The 18,115-nt window shown below is 37.0% G+C and overlaps 1 protein-coding gene across 2 annotated transcripts in view; it reads right to left on the reverse strand.

The window, feature by feature from the left end:
* The window catches only part of MARCHF6 (membrane associated ring-CH-type finger 6), a 74,728-nt gene that overhangs the window by 25,778 nt on the left and 30,835 nt on the right, over positions 1 to 18,115 (reverse strand). Inside the window, exons 6-16 of one of the 2 annotated variants that reach the window (XM_039329231.1) lie at positions 13,702 to 13,870; positions 10,184 to 10,376; positions 7,961 to 8,022; positions 7,306 to 7,338; positions 6,220 to 6,271; positions 5,187 to 5,245; positions 4,193 to 4,264; positions 3,788 to 3,856; positions 3,579 to 3,653; positions 2,695 to 2,829; positions 550 to 669 (exon numbers count right to left, since the gene is read on the reverse strand). In XM_039329231.1, the coding sequence (XP_039185165.1) occupies positions 550 to 669; positions 2,695 to 2,829; positions 3,579 to 3,653; positions 3,788 to 3,856; positions 4,193 to 4,264; positions 5,187 to 5,245; positions 6,220 to 6,271; positions 7,306 to 7,338; positions 7,961 to 8,022; positions 10,184 to 10,376; positions 13,702 to 13,870 (1,039 nt within the window). Of the gene's footprint in view, positions 1 to 549; positions 670 to 2,694; positions 2,830 to 3,578; positions 3,654 to 3,787; positions 3,857 to 4,183; positions 4,265 to 5,186; positions 5,246 to 6,219; positions 6,272 to 7,305; positions 7,339 to 7,960; positions 8,023 to 10,183; positions 10,377 to 13,701; positions 13,871 to 18,115 lie in introns of both variants that reach the window. The other variant, XM_039329230.1, reaches the window with a different exon arrangement.

Here is an 18,115-nt window from a genome sequence, read left to right on the forward strand (position 1 = left end):
TTGATTATTTATAAGAAGTTTGCTCACACATAGCCACACTTATGAACTAGTAAGAAAGTTCAACTACAACTATTTTGACCTTGACAGCACATTCTCAGGTTCCCTTAATTAAAAAAGGTACTCTTAATGTGAGATTACTCATAAAAAAAAAAATAAGAAGACAATGTAGTGTATACATTGTTAAATAACCTACAGAGGTGGATTATATAGAAAAAACTGAAATTATCTATGACAGCTTTTATTTACGTAAGACACAAAAATGAACCAGACTGCTGGTGATTTAAAACACTTTTCCTTAGAATATTACAAAAAGATGGTAATAAACACATATTTATAAACCATTATTTATGGTTTAAATTTCCTACAGATTCAATATGACAAAAGTTAAGGTATCATAAATGTCTATTAAAACCTGAGAGTAATTATAGTTTGTTAGTTGACATCTTGAGTGTAGGGGGAAACATTTAATTATAAAAAGAATCTGAATGAACAATTATCTGTTGCAATAAGAATAATAACACTACAAAGAAACTAGAAATGTAACTTTACCACTGACAAAATAAACCTCCTGAGATGTCTATAAATAGGTAAGTGAATCATTTCTTGAACTGGATTAAAGTCTGGATCATTTAAATTCCTCAGAAACCAGAGGACACCAGGTCTCAGTACCTGAAAAGGAAAATTAATACTTCAATGCTTTGAAATTATTTTTCTAATAATTTAATATTTTAAAAACCTGTAATGTTCCATATTAATTTTCAGTATAATTTATACCAACCCCCTCAATCTGTTGAAAACAAGTGAGCCAGTTTTGCTGCTAAGCAAAGATATAATGTTTTAGGAAAGGGTGTCAGATGATTCTGATGTGAAAAGCCTGCTGGTTGAATGTCATCTTCAGTAGTTGGGAAGCATTCAAACAGCCGAGGCTAACTCCACTAGGAAACATCTGGAGCAGTTGTGTCAGATGTTGTATATCCCAATCCTGAGCAGACCTAGTCTCGGAATGAGTCACAAACTTCAGAAAGCTGAACAGAGTTACTTGGCGTATTTCTTCATATCAAGGCAAGAGCCCCATAGAAGATAACCACTAGCTGGCAGCTCTTCAGTGAGAACAATCTATCCAACCTAGATTCTGTGTACTCATGTAGCCCATGTATCCTGGACTTGATCTTGGACCAACCAATAACCTTCCCAGGAATGCTAAAGGTTGGACTTCTTCACAATGAAACTCTTGCATTTCCATAAAGTTTTCTAGAGTGTGCCTAAATATCTACCTGGTTATTTGCTTCACTGTCATTTATATTTAATTGGGTGGAGAAAGAACCACTGATAACAAAGTGGTACTTTTTCTCTCGTATCATCTAGATTTTTCAACATGTGGGTTTTTTTTCCCGTGGCAGCTTTAAAAGTATGGGTGGTTGATTATGAAGGGAATTTCCTCACTTAATATAATGTATTAACTCAATTACGATTAACTTGACTATCTCCCAAACTTGACCAACATTCAGAGTTTGATCTTCTGATATTTAAAAGGGATCTTAAAATTATTCTTTTTTTAGGGTAATATGATGTTGGAAAAATCCATTCTTTTCAGCTGTAATACCTAATTCCAGTTTAAATTAGGATAGTGCCTGAATTAAAAGACATTTGTAAAATTTTATACATGCAGGTGTTATTGGTATTTTATACTGAGTTATGATTTTTTAAATGCCTAATGTAGCCCATGAAAATATATGTGCATATGAAATAATACTATTAGTGCATCTCGCTCTGAAGTTTTGTATAAAGGCTCATGACTTACCTATTTAAAGAAATATAGAATTGAAATTTAAATAAATACAAATCCAGTCATATACAGAATCTGCTAGCTCTACTGAACCAATAATCCTACTTAGTTTAGAGCTCTATAAACCGCTTCTATTCCATCTGGCAATTTAAAAATTTATCTTTGAGCTTGTTTTTTTCCCCCATTCTCTTCCCCTTTTCTACTATGCCCTTTCTTTTCAAAATGTAAAATTTCAGGCTAGGATTTTCTTGCTTTATTCATCTTACATAAGCTAGCTTAGAAAAATGTTCAATTGAACGTGATACTAATGGTATACATAATTAAATCTGCTTAGTATTTAGCCTGATTATTCCGGATTCCAATATATTCTGTCATAACAATTCTGTTACTCAGATTGTTTTTGCTGAAATAATACAGTTGTCCTCTATAATTTTTTTCAATTTTTGAATTTAATAATAATAATACAGTTGTCCTCTATAATTTTTTCAATTTTTGAATTAGATAATAATAATAATAATAATAATAATAATAATAATAATAATAATAATAATTTGGAAGGGACCTTGGAGGTCATCTAGTCCAACCTCTTGCTCAGGCAGGAAACCCTATACCAGGGGTGTCAAACTCGCAACATCCTGTGACATCTTGTGACATATCACAACTTTTTTCCCATTACCGGCAATGGGGTGGGTGCAGTTTTGCCATAATGCATCCGGCCCGCAGGCCGGCAGTTTGACACCCCTGCCGTGTGCTATTTCAGACAAATGGCTATCCAGTCTCTCCTTAGCATTCACAACTTCTGGAGGCAGGTTGTTCCACTGATTAATTTGAACATCCAATAAATTTTTGCAATGTGGAAAACTGTTTCCATTTAACACCTAGGTTTTCAATATATTTTCAATACTTACCTCTCTCAGGAGGAGGATGAAGGATGCAAAATAGAAGACATAAACCATTCCAACTAGCCAGTGTAGGAACATTGTAGTGCCAGGAGCAGACTGAAAGCTCAATTCTCTATCCTTCAAAGTAGCATCAAACATTTCCTATGTAAAAGATATCAATGATATTTTTCTGCCTTTCAATCTAGGAGTGACGCAGAGCTTTAAATGACAAAAAACACAAACCTTTTACATGTTCTCATAGTAAGAAAACACCTATAGAATCTCCATTATGATACTGGATGGCCTATCAATTATTTTTCATAGAATTTCAACACTTCATTGTATGTGAAAAATAAATGGTTTTTAATATAACTATAGTAATAAACAATCTTCAATATCTAACGCTAAACAAAATCTAAAAATTAAATTCCAATTTACAAATACAGGCAGTCCTCAACTTATGACAACTGAGCCCAAAATTTATATTGTTAAGTGAGACATTTGTTAAGTGAGTTTTGCCCCATTTTACGGCTTTTTTCCCCACAGTTGTTAAGTGAATCATTGCAGTTGTTAAGTTAGTAACAAGATTGTTAAGTGATACTGGCTTCCTCATTGACGTTGCTTATCAGAAGGTCACAAAAGATGATAACATGACCTTGGGACACTGCAACCATCATAAATATGAACCAGTTGCCAAGCATCTGAATTTTGATCACATGACACTATGGGGATGTTGCAACGGTTGTAAGTGCAAAATAGTCATGAGTAATTTTTTTCAGTGCTGTTGTAACTTTGAATAATCACTAAATGAACTGTTGTTAAGTCGAGGACTACCTATATAGCTTCTCTCAGGCAAAATTGTCACTGCAAAACAAAGTACAGCAATGGTTTTCCCCAAAATACTATCTTACCAGCGAACAAATGTCCAGCCACCAGCCACAGATAAGAGGAAAAACACCTATTTCTACCACCACTAATAAGGACACCTGCAAAATAAAAAGTCAGACAGTTGTTTGTATATTCACAAGTACTGAATACTGACTTAATTTGTATTGGTTTTTATAACTTTCTGCCTACAGATTCACTTTTAGTAAATATCTGATTTTTAAAACTGTCTTACCTTGACAACGATGTAGCACACACCAAGCAAGCGACGTGATCTCTGAAATTTTACAAGCGCTGCTACACCCTATATAATATGGTCAAAGAAATAGATATATTTCATAGTGTAATATTACTTTATGGTTCAAGGTGTTAATTCACAGGAAATCATTTCAGTCAACAGGACATTCTAAGCCCCACATAAATAGAGTATGCAATCCTCTGTGCTTCAAACACTCTACTACAGAGGGAGCCTGATGTTAATAATCTAAGAATGGAATACAATTAATTGATCTTTTCTACCTCAAGATTTACCTCAAAAGAGATAAAGCAAAATCTGCTAAGTCTTAGAATACAGAAGAGAGATCAACCAATATTCAAATGTTAAAATTTATGCAAATATTTAAAAGGATACATGACTGACAATTAATGAGACTGCCAGCAGCACATAGCCAACGATGGTTGTAATTAGGCCTTCAAAGTGAGAAGCTTGAACCTAAAAACCAAAAACACACAGCATGTATACATCAAATAGACCACTTTTGTAAGAAGTCTATAAAACATTTTGTGGTACAATATAAATCAACCATAAGATTTTCTGTTACATGTGCATTTCATTCCTAAGTAGATTTTAACACTAATGATGCTGATATTTATTATTATTATTTTAACTGACTGAACATTACATAACTGCTTAACTATGATAGATTAATCAAACAGTTATAAACAGTTATATATCCTGCTCTTTTTGTAGAGAAACTCAAGTAGGCAGACATAGTGCTCCCTTCCTATTTTCCACCCCACAACAAACTTGTCAGGTGGGTTGGGCTGAAAGAGAGTGAGTGCCTCCAAATCATTCACTGAACACCTACGGCAGAGGGTAAACTGGATAGAAAATCCCAATCAATATTCACTTGGTTCCCCACCAATAATTATGCTCATACTACCCCCCAAACTAGCTCAGTGAAAGAGATGCTGATCAGGTAGAAATGTCCTTCCATTGGCCATACCGTAGTTTGTGGCTACCACTTAACATTCCCTTTCCCAAATTTCCTGGCATGTGCAGGTACTGTGAGTTGAAGAGAATTATATGCTTTTCAAAAAGAAATTATTGCTTTCTTATCTTGTGTGATTCTGCTGAATGGGGAGAACAGAAAATGCTGTCTGAAAAATATCTATTATGAGAAAAACTGAATGCTCTCTCACCTATATTACAGTTTTTGCAGAAAGGAAAACTAAAGAAATCACAACTACATTCCTTCCCTATGTTCTTGGTGGAGGTTGTGCTTGGTTTTTTTTTTATAAAAATCCAACACACCAGATAAAAATCATCCTTCCTTTACTCAACAGGAAAGATCAGAAACCAGGACAATTCAGTTCACAAGTAAAATTTCTGTGGGATTAACAGAAACACTTACATATTCTTCAAAGCCAAGTCCAACTATAGAGAAGTGGCCGATGTGATAGGGGCAAAATGCTAGGAGAGAAAGAAATTGGTGATAGATGGCTCTTTCTGATGAATATACATCTTAAAACTTACCATTTGATAATAAATGGATGCAAATAACTGGGTTTATAAAATTTGCTATATATGCATGGCCCAAGTTATGCCAAATAACAATTTAGTGCAAATGAAAAGCTCAAAAACCTTTTCAGCATATGTCTTGTTTTGTTATTGGATTGAACAATTCTGGTCATGATTAGCTGTAATTGGTTTAAAACAAGTCAATTTCAGAATTCAGTTGACCATATATTCCGGCGTATAGGGCGACCCGGCGTATAAGACGACCCCCGACTTCGACGCCGAGTCTCATGCCTAGAAAGTCATCTTATACGCCAGAAACTACCATTATTTCCAGCGTATAAGACAACCCCCGAGTTCGGCGCCGATTTCAATGCTCTCAAAAGTCGTCTTATACGCCGAAAAGTACGGTAACCACAGTTCTTCATTCAGAAACTTGATGAATTAAAAGCAGAAATGAAAGCTATCAGCCCCTTCTAGACAACAAAAGCCATGAGCCCAAGTCTCTGTGAGGACCAATTATATTTGGGTGAAAATACAATTATTCAATAAAGTAAAGTTTGATTAATGCTGTCTGGATTTTATAGATTTTGTAAAAAGTAGCTTCAAAATTATTAGTTTTCACAGCAAAACTATTTTTCTGCAATTTCAGTTTGCATGGATTATAATGTATTAGAATGAAAATTAGGTGCAACGAGTAATGGTATGAGCACACTCCTGGGTAAAAAAAAAAACATTTGAGGCCATATGTAAAATTATAATTATGCAGTCACTAAATTGCATGCAGGGCCATTATGGAGCCAATCTCCTTTAAGGAACATGAAAAACTATTTCTTTCACATAATTAGTAGTTAAAATTCATGCAGCTCTATCATAATTTGTACCATATGAAAAATTATTCTGAAACAACTGAAAATGCAGTAACTTACCAAAGACAAGTATGAAAAGTGTGTTTAATGATACCACCCAAAACACATGTTCCTGAAGAAGTGGGGGGAAATGAAAAAAACTGATAAGCAATATTATTTTACATTGTGTTCTTATCATTCTGCCACTAATTCTTTTTCTAATTTTTGTACAATGCAATGTAGGATTTTCTGCAATATTCACATTATCAAGAGAAAGATGCACATTCACGTCATCAAGAGAAAGGTGTAATGTACTGTATTTATTTGTTCAATTTGTATGGCTGCCCATACAAATTGGGTGGGCAGCCATACAAATTGACTCTTGAGTGGCAAACAATCATAAAATTAATTAAAACAATTGCAATCACCATACCAAAAGAAAAAGTAAATACATATAACAATTGAGAATTATTATAATCCATATATGTTAGCATAGCTAGGAAATGGACCCTTTCACACAAGCCTGGGCATATAAGGAGGTCTTCAAGGCCTTCCGAAAGGCCGACAGAGACAGGGACCTCTTAATCACTGGAGGGAGAATGTTCCAGACCAGTGTTTCTCAACCTTGACAATTTTAAGGCATGTGGACTTCAACTCCCAGAATTCCACAGCCAGCATTGCTGGCTGTGGAATTCTGGGAGTTGAAGTCCACATGCCTTAAAATTGTCAAAGTTGAGAAACAACTGTTCCAGAGAGTAGGCAATAGGCAAAAAAAGACATACCTCCTGGTCCTCACCAGCCAACATTCCTTGGCTGACACGACCCAGAGTATGCCCATCCTGCTGGACCAGAATGGACAGGTAGAAACAACTGGGAGAAGATGGCTCCTCAGGTAACTTGGTCCCAAGCCATGAAGGGCTTTAAAGGTGAAGTGCACCCAGAAACACACTAGAAACCAGTGCTGTTCATGAAGTAGTAGGTATTATATATGCTGGCTAATCAACACATTACCCATGCAGTAAATATGTCACACAAACTATTAAACTTTTTTTAAAAAAAAAAAACTTTGCATTTCTAAAAAGTAGGTGGTATATTTAGCTGACACTGTATTCAAAGATTTAACATATTTGGATTCAATAATAACAATAACCATTACAATTCACCTACCAAAAAAACTAGGGATCCATCAAGTCCAAGCATCTATAAACAAGAGATAATTTTGAACATTAACTAACATAGCATTCAAGAGGCTGCTAAGTTTTAAAGAACTGCTATTTCCCAACCTGTTCTCAACTTGTTGGAAAGGTGCAAAAGTTAAAGTGGGTTAAAAGTGACACACCAGGTGGGTTGATACACTGTACCCAAGCATTAATTATGGTTTATAAATCAAAACGTCTGAGTTCACATATTATGCTAGTGGATCAAACACAGTGAATCAGTACAATATGAGCAACCAATATATGCTGGTCTCTGACCATAATAGAAGTTTATTTTGATGAATAATATTTTTACAAAGTATCATAGAAATGCGTATCTTTTATTGCCATATTCAACTGGAAAAGCAGCTTCAAAAAGGAACTAGAATTAGAGAAATAGCAAAAGGAAAAAGGATACTTTATAAAGTTATATTTTGCAATTTTCACACTCTAAATTGTTTCAGGAATTTTTACAAAGTATATTTTCTCTTTTAAATATGCCTTTCTTAGCAACAATATTCTCTCTCTTCCCAAAATTACTGTTTATTTCTATTAAAGGTTATTTTGTATCAACTGTAATATACTACAAGGAAAAAACTATTTCCAAACATATAGGCCATACTCACTCTCTCCCATGTAAGTTCTTCTGCTGCTCGATCCCATTCCAGCGCATTCCAATTCATGTCATCTACAGAGTATCAAAATATTGTTAAAGGAAAAAATTTGATATATATGCTATGTTCTTCAAGGAGAACACTATTTTTATTTGCTCCAGGCTTGGACAGTTCTAGTGTGATGGTTGAGTAACCTATTGGGATGTTATCCAGGACATGTTTGAGCTCCTGGAAACAAAGGAATTAGAAAGGATTGTCTGTTCTATAAACACTGCTGCTGTATATGGGCTCTGGATCCTTACTTCTAGCTCATCTAGGCAGAAAAAGGGTATGTGAATGACTAGATCCAACAAACTGGACTTTCTCTTCTTGGACAGAGGATATGCCACTAGCACTAATGATGTTACCCATACCCAGTTTGGATTAATGAAACATCTGCAAGAAAACCACCAAGCTCAGAGAGGAGCAAGGACCCTCATTTCAACATTGAGCTACAAATATTCTCCTTTGTTGATGTGCCACCTGCCTTGGAAGAACAGTCTCTCTTGAAGAAGGGATCCCTCTTTCCAGTCCTATCGAAGAATTATCATCCTATTTCCAACTATCCCTTGGGGAGAAAGCTGTTGAAAATGTACTGTTTCAGCTGCAGAGAATTATTGATGACATGGATTATCTGGAGACTTTTCAGACTGGATTCAAGTCCAAATACAGAGCAGAAGCAGTACTCTTGTGACTGACAGTGGGGCCTAGGGGATGGGAGCTTCCCCCTCTTGTTTCTATTAGACTACTTCACATCCTTCAGTATCACCATGAGGTCAGTGTGCTGATGGTTCCACTCAGTGCTTATAGATGGGGAGCAATTGAGCAGAGGGAGTCCATCCCTGCCTGGGGCAGAATTCGGTGTCTGGAAGATGTGAGGGTCCACATGGATAGAAACGAACTTAAGATTTAACCTCAGAAAGACAAAGTTATTGTTTATTGAGAAACATCCTGATCTGTGAATATTCCAGTATTAGTTCTGGACAGAGTTGCTTTACCAATAAAGAAAATGATCCGCACTTCCACTAAATGAGATAGAAACTCTGATTGGAAACTTTGACCAGGATGCTCAGTCTATAGTGATTCATATCATCATCACTTGTACAAATTACTGCATTATGGTCTATAAAGGAATATAAATTCACAAGCTACAGTTGGAACATAAGACTGAAAAGCTACTACTACCGGTAGGTGACAGGTGCTCTATAAATGTTATACCAATTCTTCAATTGCTGCATTGGTTATCAACAGCTTCCAAGTCCAATTTAAAAATGCCATTTTTGATGTAGCCAGTCTTATATAATTTGACTCCAGATTATCTGGCTATTATGTCCAGATATAATCTGCCTGGTCCATGCCTGCATGCAGATAGTGTGTGATTAGGGCCCTGTCCCTATATAAATTCAACTGTAAACTGTCAGTTCCGACATTGGCAAAAAAAATAAAAAATAAATGTAGGTTAGCAAACTGTACAATTAGATAGTTCTGTTATAACAAGACGTATAAATATTTTGGTAACTATAAAGGTGATGTTTTCAATGTTTAGGCAGATATGGTCTGTTTACCAGAATACAATAGAATAATTATTATATTTATTCAATTATCAGAGAAGTCTGAAACTTCATTGTACTTGCTGTACTGTTACTGTAATACACTGCGCAAAATTGCACAAAATGATACAATTTTTTAAGTATAATTGTGCTTACTAATATTATATGATCTGAAGAAAAAACATAGTTTAGTAATCTTAGAATTTTTTTCCCCTAGAACAGTGGTTCTCAACCTTTTTAATGCTGCGACCCCCAACCGGTCGTAAGTCAAGGACTACTCAACCGGTTGTAAGTCGAGGACTACTCAACTGGTGCAGCACCGTTTGCAGAATGGGACTTTTGTCGGGCTTAGCAGGGCAGAGACAGCCTGGACAATTCCTATTGGCTTTTGAAAGCCAATAGAATTAGAATCTATTCAAGAGAGTCTAATTCTATTGGCTTTCAAAAGCCAATAGAATAAAAGGGAGTAGCACAGCTAAGGAAAAGGGGGGAAAAATGGCAGACTGCGTTGTTTGGCGACCCCCGTGAAATGGTCGTTCGACCCCAAATGGGGTCCCGACCCACAGATTGAGAACCACTGCCCTAGAAAGTAACCTTTGAAATAAATGGGCCAAAATATATAGTTGTCAAAAAGCAATCAGTATACCTTGCCCTCCATTGTTTGCATCTGCTGCATCTTCAACTACAACATCTTCTTCATCTTCATTGTCTTCTTCTTCTTCATCTGGCTGTTCTTCTAGAATTTCTGGATTTTCACCTACGACTACATTCTCAGCAGGCTGGTCCACAGGCTGATCAAGTACAGCATTTTCAGCACCAGCATTTCCTACACCCTGAGCCTAAATGCAGAAAAATCAACAAAAATTCAGTTGGAATAAGATGTTGTGCTGTACTTTGTCTATGAAAATTGTTCAAATATTTTGAAGAGGAAATGTAGAAGCAAACTTCTTTTTAACAAGGTCTTGCTGCTATAGAAAGATTCTTAATACTTCAGATCCAACTGGGAGCTGATTTGGTCTAGTGGTTAAGGCACCAGGCTAGAAACCAGAAGACCATGAATTCTAGTCCTGCCTTAAGTTTAAAAACCAGCTGGGTGACTTTGAACTAGTCACTCTCTGTCAGCCCAAAATGTCAGGCTCAGGCAACAAACCAATCAGTTAATTCCTGCTGCAACCAATGGATCAACACTTAGTAGATCTGAAAAAAAAAAAAAAAGGAAATCCTGTACTTGCGAGAAAACATTAAGGTGAAAAACAAATGTTGCTATAGGGAGATTCTTAACACTTCAGCAAAGAACTATTCTAAAGCTCCATCTATAGCAGGGATATCAAACTCGCCACGTCACATGACGTGTCACAATGTATTGTGACTTTCTTCCCCTTGCCGGAGCTGGGGTAGGTGCAGCTTCTTTGTGATGCATTCGGCCCGTGGGCCAGCAGTTTGATCTATAGCATGAAAAGTAGTTCCAAGACCTAGATTGTATGTGACTCAGATGTCCCTGCTTTCTTTATTTTACATACATTGGTGTCATGTTCTATGCAACCTACCAATCAGCTGACTATAAGCTGCAGGAAAGAGAATGCTATAGCCCACTAATTGTATTAGAAAGATGATGTAACTCCAAAACTCCCTTCTACAACATGAGTAAGAATTTATATGAATATACAGTATATCAAAAGGTTCCTGACAACTTTTAAGTAGATGGTTTCCTTAGAAAACAATATGCTAAACTGAGACCTGAAGGAGGAAATAACCATAATCTGATAAAGGCTGAGTTAACCAAGCCTCAAATGTAGAAATTCTGGATTATATAGTAGATGTATTTTCATATATCACCAATCCAATTGTTTGAAATCTTAAAAGGTTTATAAGATTGAAAGCCTCTTCCTAGATTTCACATCGTTATATGACATTAAAATACATTGGGAGGGAAGTCTTAATTTCATATGCACAATATTTTATAGATGGAAAACCAGTCTTGGCAACTTCCAGATAAGCAACTTCAATTTATATAATTTTCAACAATGGTCAGGCTGCATAAGGAATTCTGGGAGTTGAAGTCCATATTATTGCAAGTTGTTAAGGGTTGTAATCTGATAACTGAAACAAGCCCTCTGTAATCTATGATAACTGAAACAAACCAACTTCATAATCTATGATTTGGCTGGTTTTCTATTTGGTATATTAAGGTGAAACTCCTCTTAAAGTCCTTATGTGAGAGCTGAGAACTGTTCTGCTAATGGAACAGACATGTATATTGTTCTCTAAATAAGAATAGAGAATGAGACTTCCGGTTCCGGATCGCGGCGCCTCTAGCCATACCAAGAGACTTGTCTCTTCATCAGATAGCTTCCCTCCGCCGGTAGACCCTTATGCGGGTCAAAAGTTGCCTATGACTGCAATGATATATAAACATATTTCCAGGTTCAGAAGTGGAGGACTCCCTTTAGCAGGCACAGCATTATTCTTGGGCAACATCAAATGTCTTAGTAGAGCAGAGAAGTAAGAAAGGTTCTGCAGAAGAAATGGTAGGCCAAAAGAGGTATGGCTTTCAAGGGAGAATGGGTCATTTGAGAAGAAGATAATTGCAGGATCTGTTTTTCAGTCCGCCCATCAACTCTGGCAACCTGGGTTTACAGAAATCTAATTTGGGGAACTGAAAAGGAATAACCTTACCTAGTTCTTCCCATCCTGGTACTGTATTTAGTATCAACAGAATTTGGAGGAATAGGAAAGGGAAAGTGCCACGATAATGATGGATTTTATAAATTCTCTGCCAGGGGAGAAATTTACAGTAACTGTTCTCCTCCTGCAAAGGTAAGGGACCACTTAAAATAGTTACCCATTATTTATGGAAAGATTTATGGAAACCAATGAATTTTTGAGATGGACTGGAGAGTTTCCGTAACTATCATAGGTGATCCTGTTGAGGCCTTAGTCATGCTGCCAAAGTAACAACACAAGCCATTGACACATTTTCTTCCAAGTGTCTTTTTTAATGTAATAGAGACCCTAAGGCATTGTAATATGCAGCAAAACAGCAGGTGGTAATACATGCTGAACAATGGCTGGAAAATATATAGTTGAGAAGCCACCATTAAGAAAAATGAATGTGTATGAGAGCACCTGATTATATATGAGTACAGCAGCATATTTTGCTTCCCAATAAAGGATAATATTTTTGTTTCCTTTGTTGTATCTTCAAATAGCCATACAGTAAAACTATTTTGTATGACTGATAACACCATTCAGAAAATGCATGAGCCTGCTATGATAGTTTCATGAATGAAACAATTTATATACCAAATTTCAAACCAATTCAAGTGGGACATTCAATTTTGAGGGATCAGGAGTTGTAGATTAAAGATGTGGACAAGATGCTTGAAACTTTATGACTGATTATTTAACTCTCAATCTGTTCACCATGGGTGTTTTAACTGCTGGTAGAATGGCCCAGATGGTACGTCCAGACTACATTAAATACCATTCAAAAACCATATGAAGTCAGTAAGAAGAGTCATCATCAGACTGGACCAAGATTTCATTACAGTGTTGATGACACCATCTTTTCATCTGTTATACCAAAATCAAAAAGGGCTATGAAGATTTAATTCAGTGCCTGGATCATGACAAGTAATTTCAATCTTCTAATAAGACTGAAGAAGTATTGTTAGCTGAAGAAAAGTGGTTGATCACTTCAGACATGAACTGGAAATCTCAACACTTGATATTATAATGTACTCTATAAATCGTGTGAAAGCTATGGATAGTATACCACCTAACTACAAGCTTGCTCCAGTTTGCCATTTGATGTTTTCCCAACAACGGAAGTAGGTAGTTCATAAAGGTGCTTACTGAAGCTCATTCTTATAATGCTAAACCATGATTTAGTAGTATGGTTAAACATAGCCATTCTGTGACATTTGATAAGCATAAGGAATAAAGCATCAGTGTTCAATGTCATTATAAACATAGCACTCTTTGGATTAAACTCAAGTCATAAAGCTTGTCCCAGGGGAAAAAAATGCTTTAGACAACAGATTATATGAATGGATTCAACATGCTTTACAAACACTTTCAGGAGTTTAAAGATAGGAAAGAGAGAGAGAGAAAAGGCTTATATGTATCAGAAAAAAAATCAATCTGAAAGTTACTGCATATTACCTCATTCTGTTGCCCAACACCATTAATCGCTTGCTGCTGATTCTGTTCTAGCCACTGTGGTGCACCTCCATGGACAATTTGTTCACGTAACCATACAAGGCTGATAAACGCACAGAGTGTGCATGTCACAACAAAACAACCTTGCAAACAGTCTGCCAATAAATTCTCCCTGTTGAAGAGATATCCAATACATTATACAATAGTTGACATAACCATTAGCGGAAATCACTGCTGTTGATTGCTTCTACTATCAGCCACACATATGGCAAAAAAACATACTTCGGTAGCTTGTAACTATTTCACCTTCAACCTATTCTATCCTTTTCCTTACAAATTGGTCTGCCATTGTATAAAAGTCATTATTAGCAAATTTCCCTCCAGAATCTCATTATATTTTATATTAATAATCATAGTAATTATGGTTATATCATACCAATTAAAATAAAAACTGCTCAGCCATTAATTTTCTAAAATAATTAAAATGTATTTGGAATAGCAGAAGTGTAACTATATCCTGCCTGGAAGAATACTGATCTCAGAGTTAACAGATATAGTAATAGTAGTAAAGTTGGAAGGGACCTTGGAGGTCATCTAGTCCAACCCTATGCTCAGGCAGGAAACCCTACACCATTTCGGACAAATGGCTGTCCAGTCTCTTCTTAAAAACTTCCAGTGTTGGAGCATTTACTGCTTCTGGAGGCAGGCTGTTCCACTGATTAATTGTTCTCACTGTCAGGAAGTTTCTCCTTAGTTCTAGGTTGCTTCTCTCCTTGATTAGTTTCCACCAGTTGCTTCTTGTCCTGCCTTCAGGTGCTTTGGAAAATAGCTTAATTCCCTCTTCTTTATGGCAGCCCCTGAGATATTGGAATACTACTATCATGTCCCCCCTTGTCCTTCTCTTTGTTAAACTAGACATACCCAATTCTAGCAACCGTTCCTTATATGTTTTAGCCTCCAGTCCCCTAATCATCTTTGTTGCTCTTCTCTGTACTCTTTCTAGAGTCTCAACATCTTTTTTACATCGTGGTGACCAAAACTGGATGCAGTATTCCAAGTGTGGCCTTACCAAGGCATTGAAGAGTGGTATTAATACTTCACGTGATCTTGATTCTATCCCTCTGTTAATGCAGCCTAGCACTGTGTTGGCCTTTTTGGCAGCTGCAGCACACTGCTGGTTCATATTTAGGTGATTGTCTACTAGGACTCCGAGGTCCCTCTCACAGTTACTACTATTGAGCATGGTGCCACCTATGCTGTACTTGTGCATTTGGTTTTTCTTGCCTAAATGTAGAACCTTGCTTTTTTCACCATTGAATTTCATTTTGTTAGTTAGTGCCCAGTGTTCAAGTCTGTCCAGATCCTTCTGTATCTTAAGCCTGTCTTCTGGAGTGTTGGCTATTCCTGCCAGCTTGGTGTCGTCTGCAAATTTGATGAGTTCCCCATCTATCCCTTCATCCAAATCGTTGATGAAGATGTTGAAGAGTACTGGGCCCAGAACAGAGCCCTGGGGCACCCCACTACACACTTCCCTCCATATAGATGCAGTTCCATTGAGGACCACTCGCTGAGTATGGCCGGTCAGCCAGCTACGGATCCATCTGGTGGTGATTCTGTCTACCCCACATTTTTCTATCTTATCAAGTAGTAGGTTGTGATCTACTTTATCAAATGCCTTACTGAAGTCCAAGTAAATTATGTCCACAGCATTCCTCTGATCCACTAATTTTGTCACTTGGTCAAAGAATGCAATAAGATTTGTCTGGCATGATCTATTTTTGACAAACCCATGTTGGCTTTTAGTAATGACTTTGTTTGCCTCTAGGTGTTCGTTGATTCGTTGTTTGATTATCTTTTCCAGGATCTTCCCAGGTATTGAGGTCAGGCTGATAGGTCTGTAATTTCCTGGATCCATTTTTTTTCCTTTTTTGAGGATGGGAACTACATCAGCTCTTTTCCAGTCCTCTGGTAGTTCCCCTGTGTTCCAGGATCTTTGAAAAATATAGTTCAGTGGCTCCGATATCACATCTGCCAGTTCCTTGAGAACTCTGGGGTGTAATCCATCTGGTCCTGGCAATTTGAACTCATCTAGGCTGGACAAGGTGCTCACTTACTATTTTCTTGCCTATCTTAACTTGTGTTTCTATTTTGTTTTTTATGGCACTATTTTTGATAGGTTGGTCTGTTTTTTCCCTTTGTGTAAAGACAATGCAAAAAATGAGTTAAATAGTTCTGCTTTCTCCCTGTTGCTTGTCACCTTCTTGCCACTTCCACCCACTAATGGGCCAATCATTTCCTTCACTTTTTTCTTGTTTTTTACATGTTGAAAGAAGCTTTTTTTGTTATTTTGACTTTGGTGGCAAGCCTTAGTTCATTTTGAGCCTTGGCTTTCCTCACTTCATCTTTGCAGGCTCGGGGGCTACTTGCTGATATTCTGACTTAGTTATGTTCCCCTCTTTCCACTTTCTATACTTGTCCTTTTTATCTTTCAATTTGTCAGAGAGCTCTTTATGCAGCCATGTTGGTTTCTTTTGAGAGCTGTTGTTTTTCCTCTTTGTTGGTATTGTGCTAGACTGTGCTTTTATTATCTCATTTTTCAAAATTTCCCAAGCTTCTTGAGTTGTTTTCCCCTTGAGGATTCTCATCCATGGAATCCTTCCCAAGCCCTCTCTAAGTTTATTGAAATTAGCTCTCTTGAAGTCCAAGACTCTAGTTTGACTGTGTTCTATTGCTTGTGCTTCTATAATGTTGAATTCTAATATTGCATGATCACTTCCTCCCAGGGTTCCTATGGCTTCAACACCTTCTATCATTTCATCTCTGTTAGTGAGAATTAGATCCAAAATGGCTAATCCCCTAGTTCCCTTCTCTACTTTTTGGGAGACAAAGTTGTCTGCTAGGTTTGCCAGGAACCTGTTTGATCTTCCACTTGGTGCGGAGTTTGTCTCCCAGTTGATGTCAGGGTAGTTAAAGTCCCCCATTACTATTGTGATGTGCTTCCTACATACCTTAGTTAGCTGACTAGCAAAAAGTTCATCTATTTCCTCTGTTTGGTTGGGTGGTCTGTAGTATACACCTATGGCAATGTCATTTCCCCCCCCTTTTATATTGACCCAAATGCATTCAAGACAGTTTTTATCATTGTTGTGCTCTATTTCTGTGGAGATGTAGTTATTTCTTATATAGAGAGCAACTCCACCTCCTCTTTTATTTGGTCTGTTTCTTTTAAATAATTTAAATCCCTCTAGCTGTGTGTTCCATGTGTGGGTTTCATCCCACCATGTTTCCGTAATGGCAACAATATCGTATCTGCCCTCATTAACCTGAATTTCTAGTTCACCCTGTTTGCTGTTCATACTCTGTGCATTGGTGTATAAACATTTGAGTCCTTTGTGAGTGGCCCTGTGTTTCCTTTCTACATAACCTGTGTGGTGCCTGAGTTCCCCTATTGTCTTACCACCTATTTGGTTAGTGCACTTTATGTGGCACTCGCTATTAGAGGCTTCATTTTGCTTGATAGCAAGGTTGGTATTCTTGTCCACACACATCTATGCTACATGCACTAATAGCCCTATAATTTTTCAATTGCCAGGGACAGGGTTGTTCCGTATAAATTAACTCCCTGTCCCCACTGTTTAGTTTAAATTTCCCTCCAGAAAATCTGTGAATTTATAGCCGAGTAACTCAGTCCCTTTTTTTGATGGATGCAAACCATCTCTTTTGTACATCTTTTGATTGGACCAGCTACTGACATCGTGACTAATATATCCAAAGCCTTCCCCTTTACACCACTCCTTTAGCCACATATTGAATTGTGCTATGCGCTGGCCTTTTCCATTTTGCTCCTTATACACTGGTAAAACCTCTGAGAAAGTAAGCCTACAGCCTATTCTGCTAAGTTCCTTCCCCAAGCTCTGGAAATCGTTCTGCACAGAGAGTACATCTTTTTGGGACAGATCATTAGTGCCAAGATGTACAATAGCCTCCACATCACAGTCCTTGCTGCCATTCTTGATTATTTTAGAAATACGCTTCTTGTCCCTACTGGCAGTAGCACCTGGAAGACACCTGACCTCTTTCGAAGCCTCTGTGTCCTTTCCTAAATTTACATCCCTTATAATTGAATCACCTACCAGAAGGTAGCTTCTCTTTTTGGGTGCCTTTCTATTCTTGCATGACTGATGTGCAATACCTGATTCACACTTCTCCCTGTCGAAATCTAGTTCTTCATCTCCGACCACAATCCCCTGCTTATTTGAGTTATCTTCACAAATACCTTTACCTATTTATTCATTATTAAACTTATTTGCCGCCCATCTTACTGTGGGGCTACTCTGAACAACTTACAACAGTAGAATATAAAATTATAAAATACTATAATATTAATATTAAAGTAATATAATTCATATTTATACTT

Source organism: Crotalus tigris, unplaced genomic scaffold, assembly GCF_016545835.1.
Source record: "Crotalus tigris isolate CLP2741 ecotype Arizona unplaced genomic scaffold, ASM1654583v1 scf7180000024391.5723578, whole genome shotgun sequence".
Lineage (NCBI taxonomy): Eukaryota > Metazoa > Chordata > Lepidosauria > Squamata > Viperidae > Crotalus > Crotalus tigris.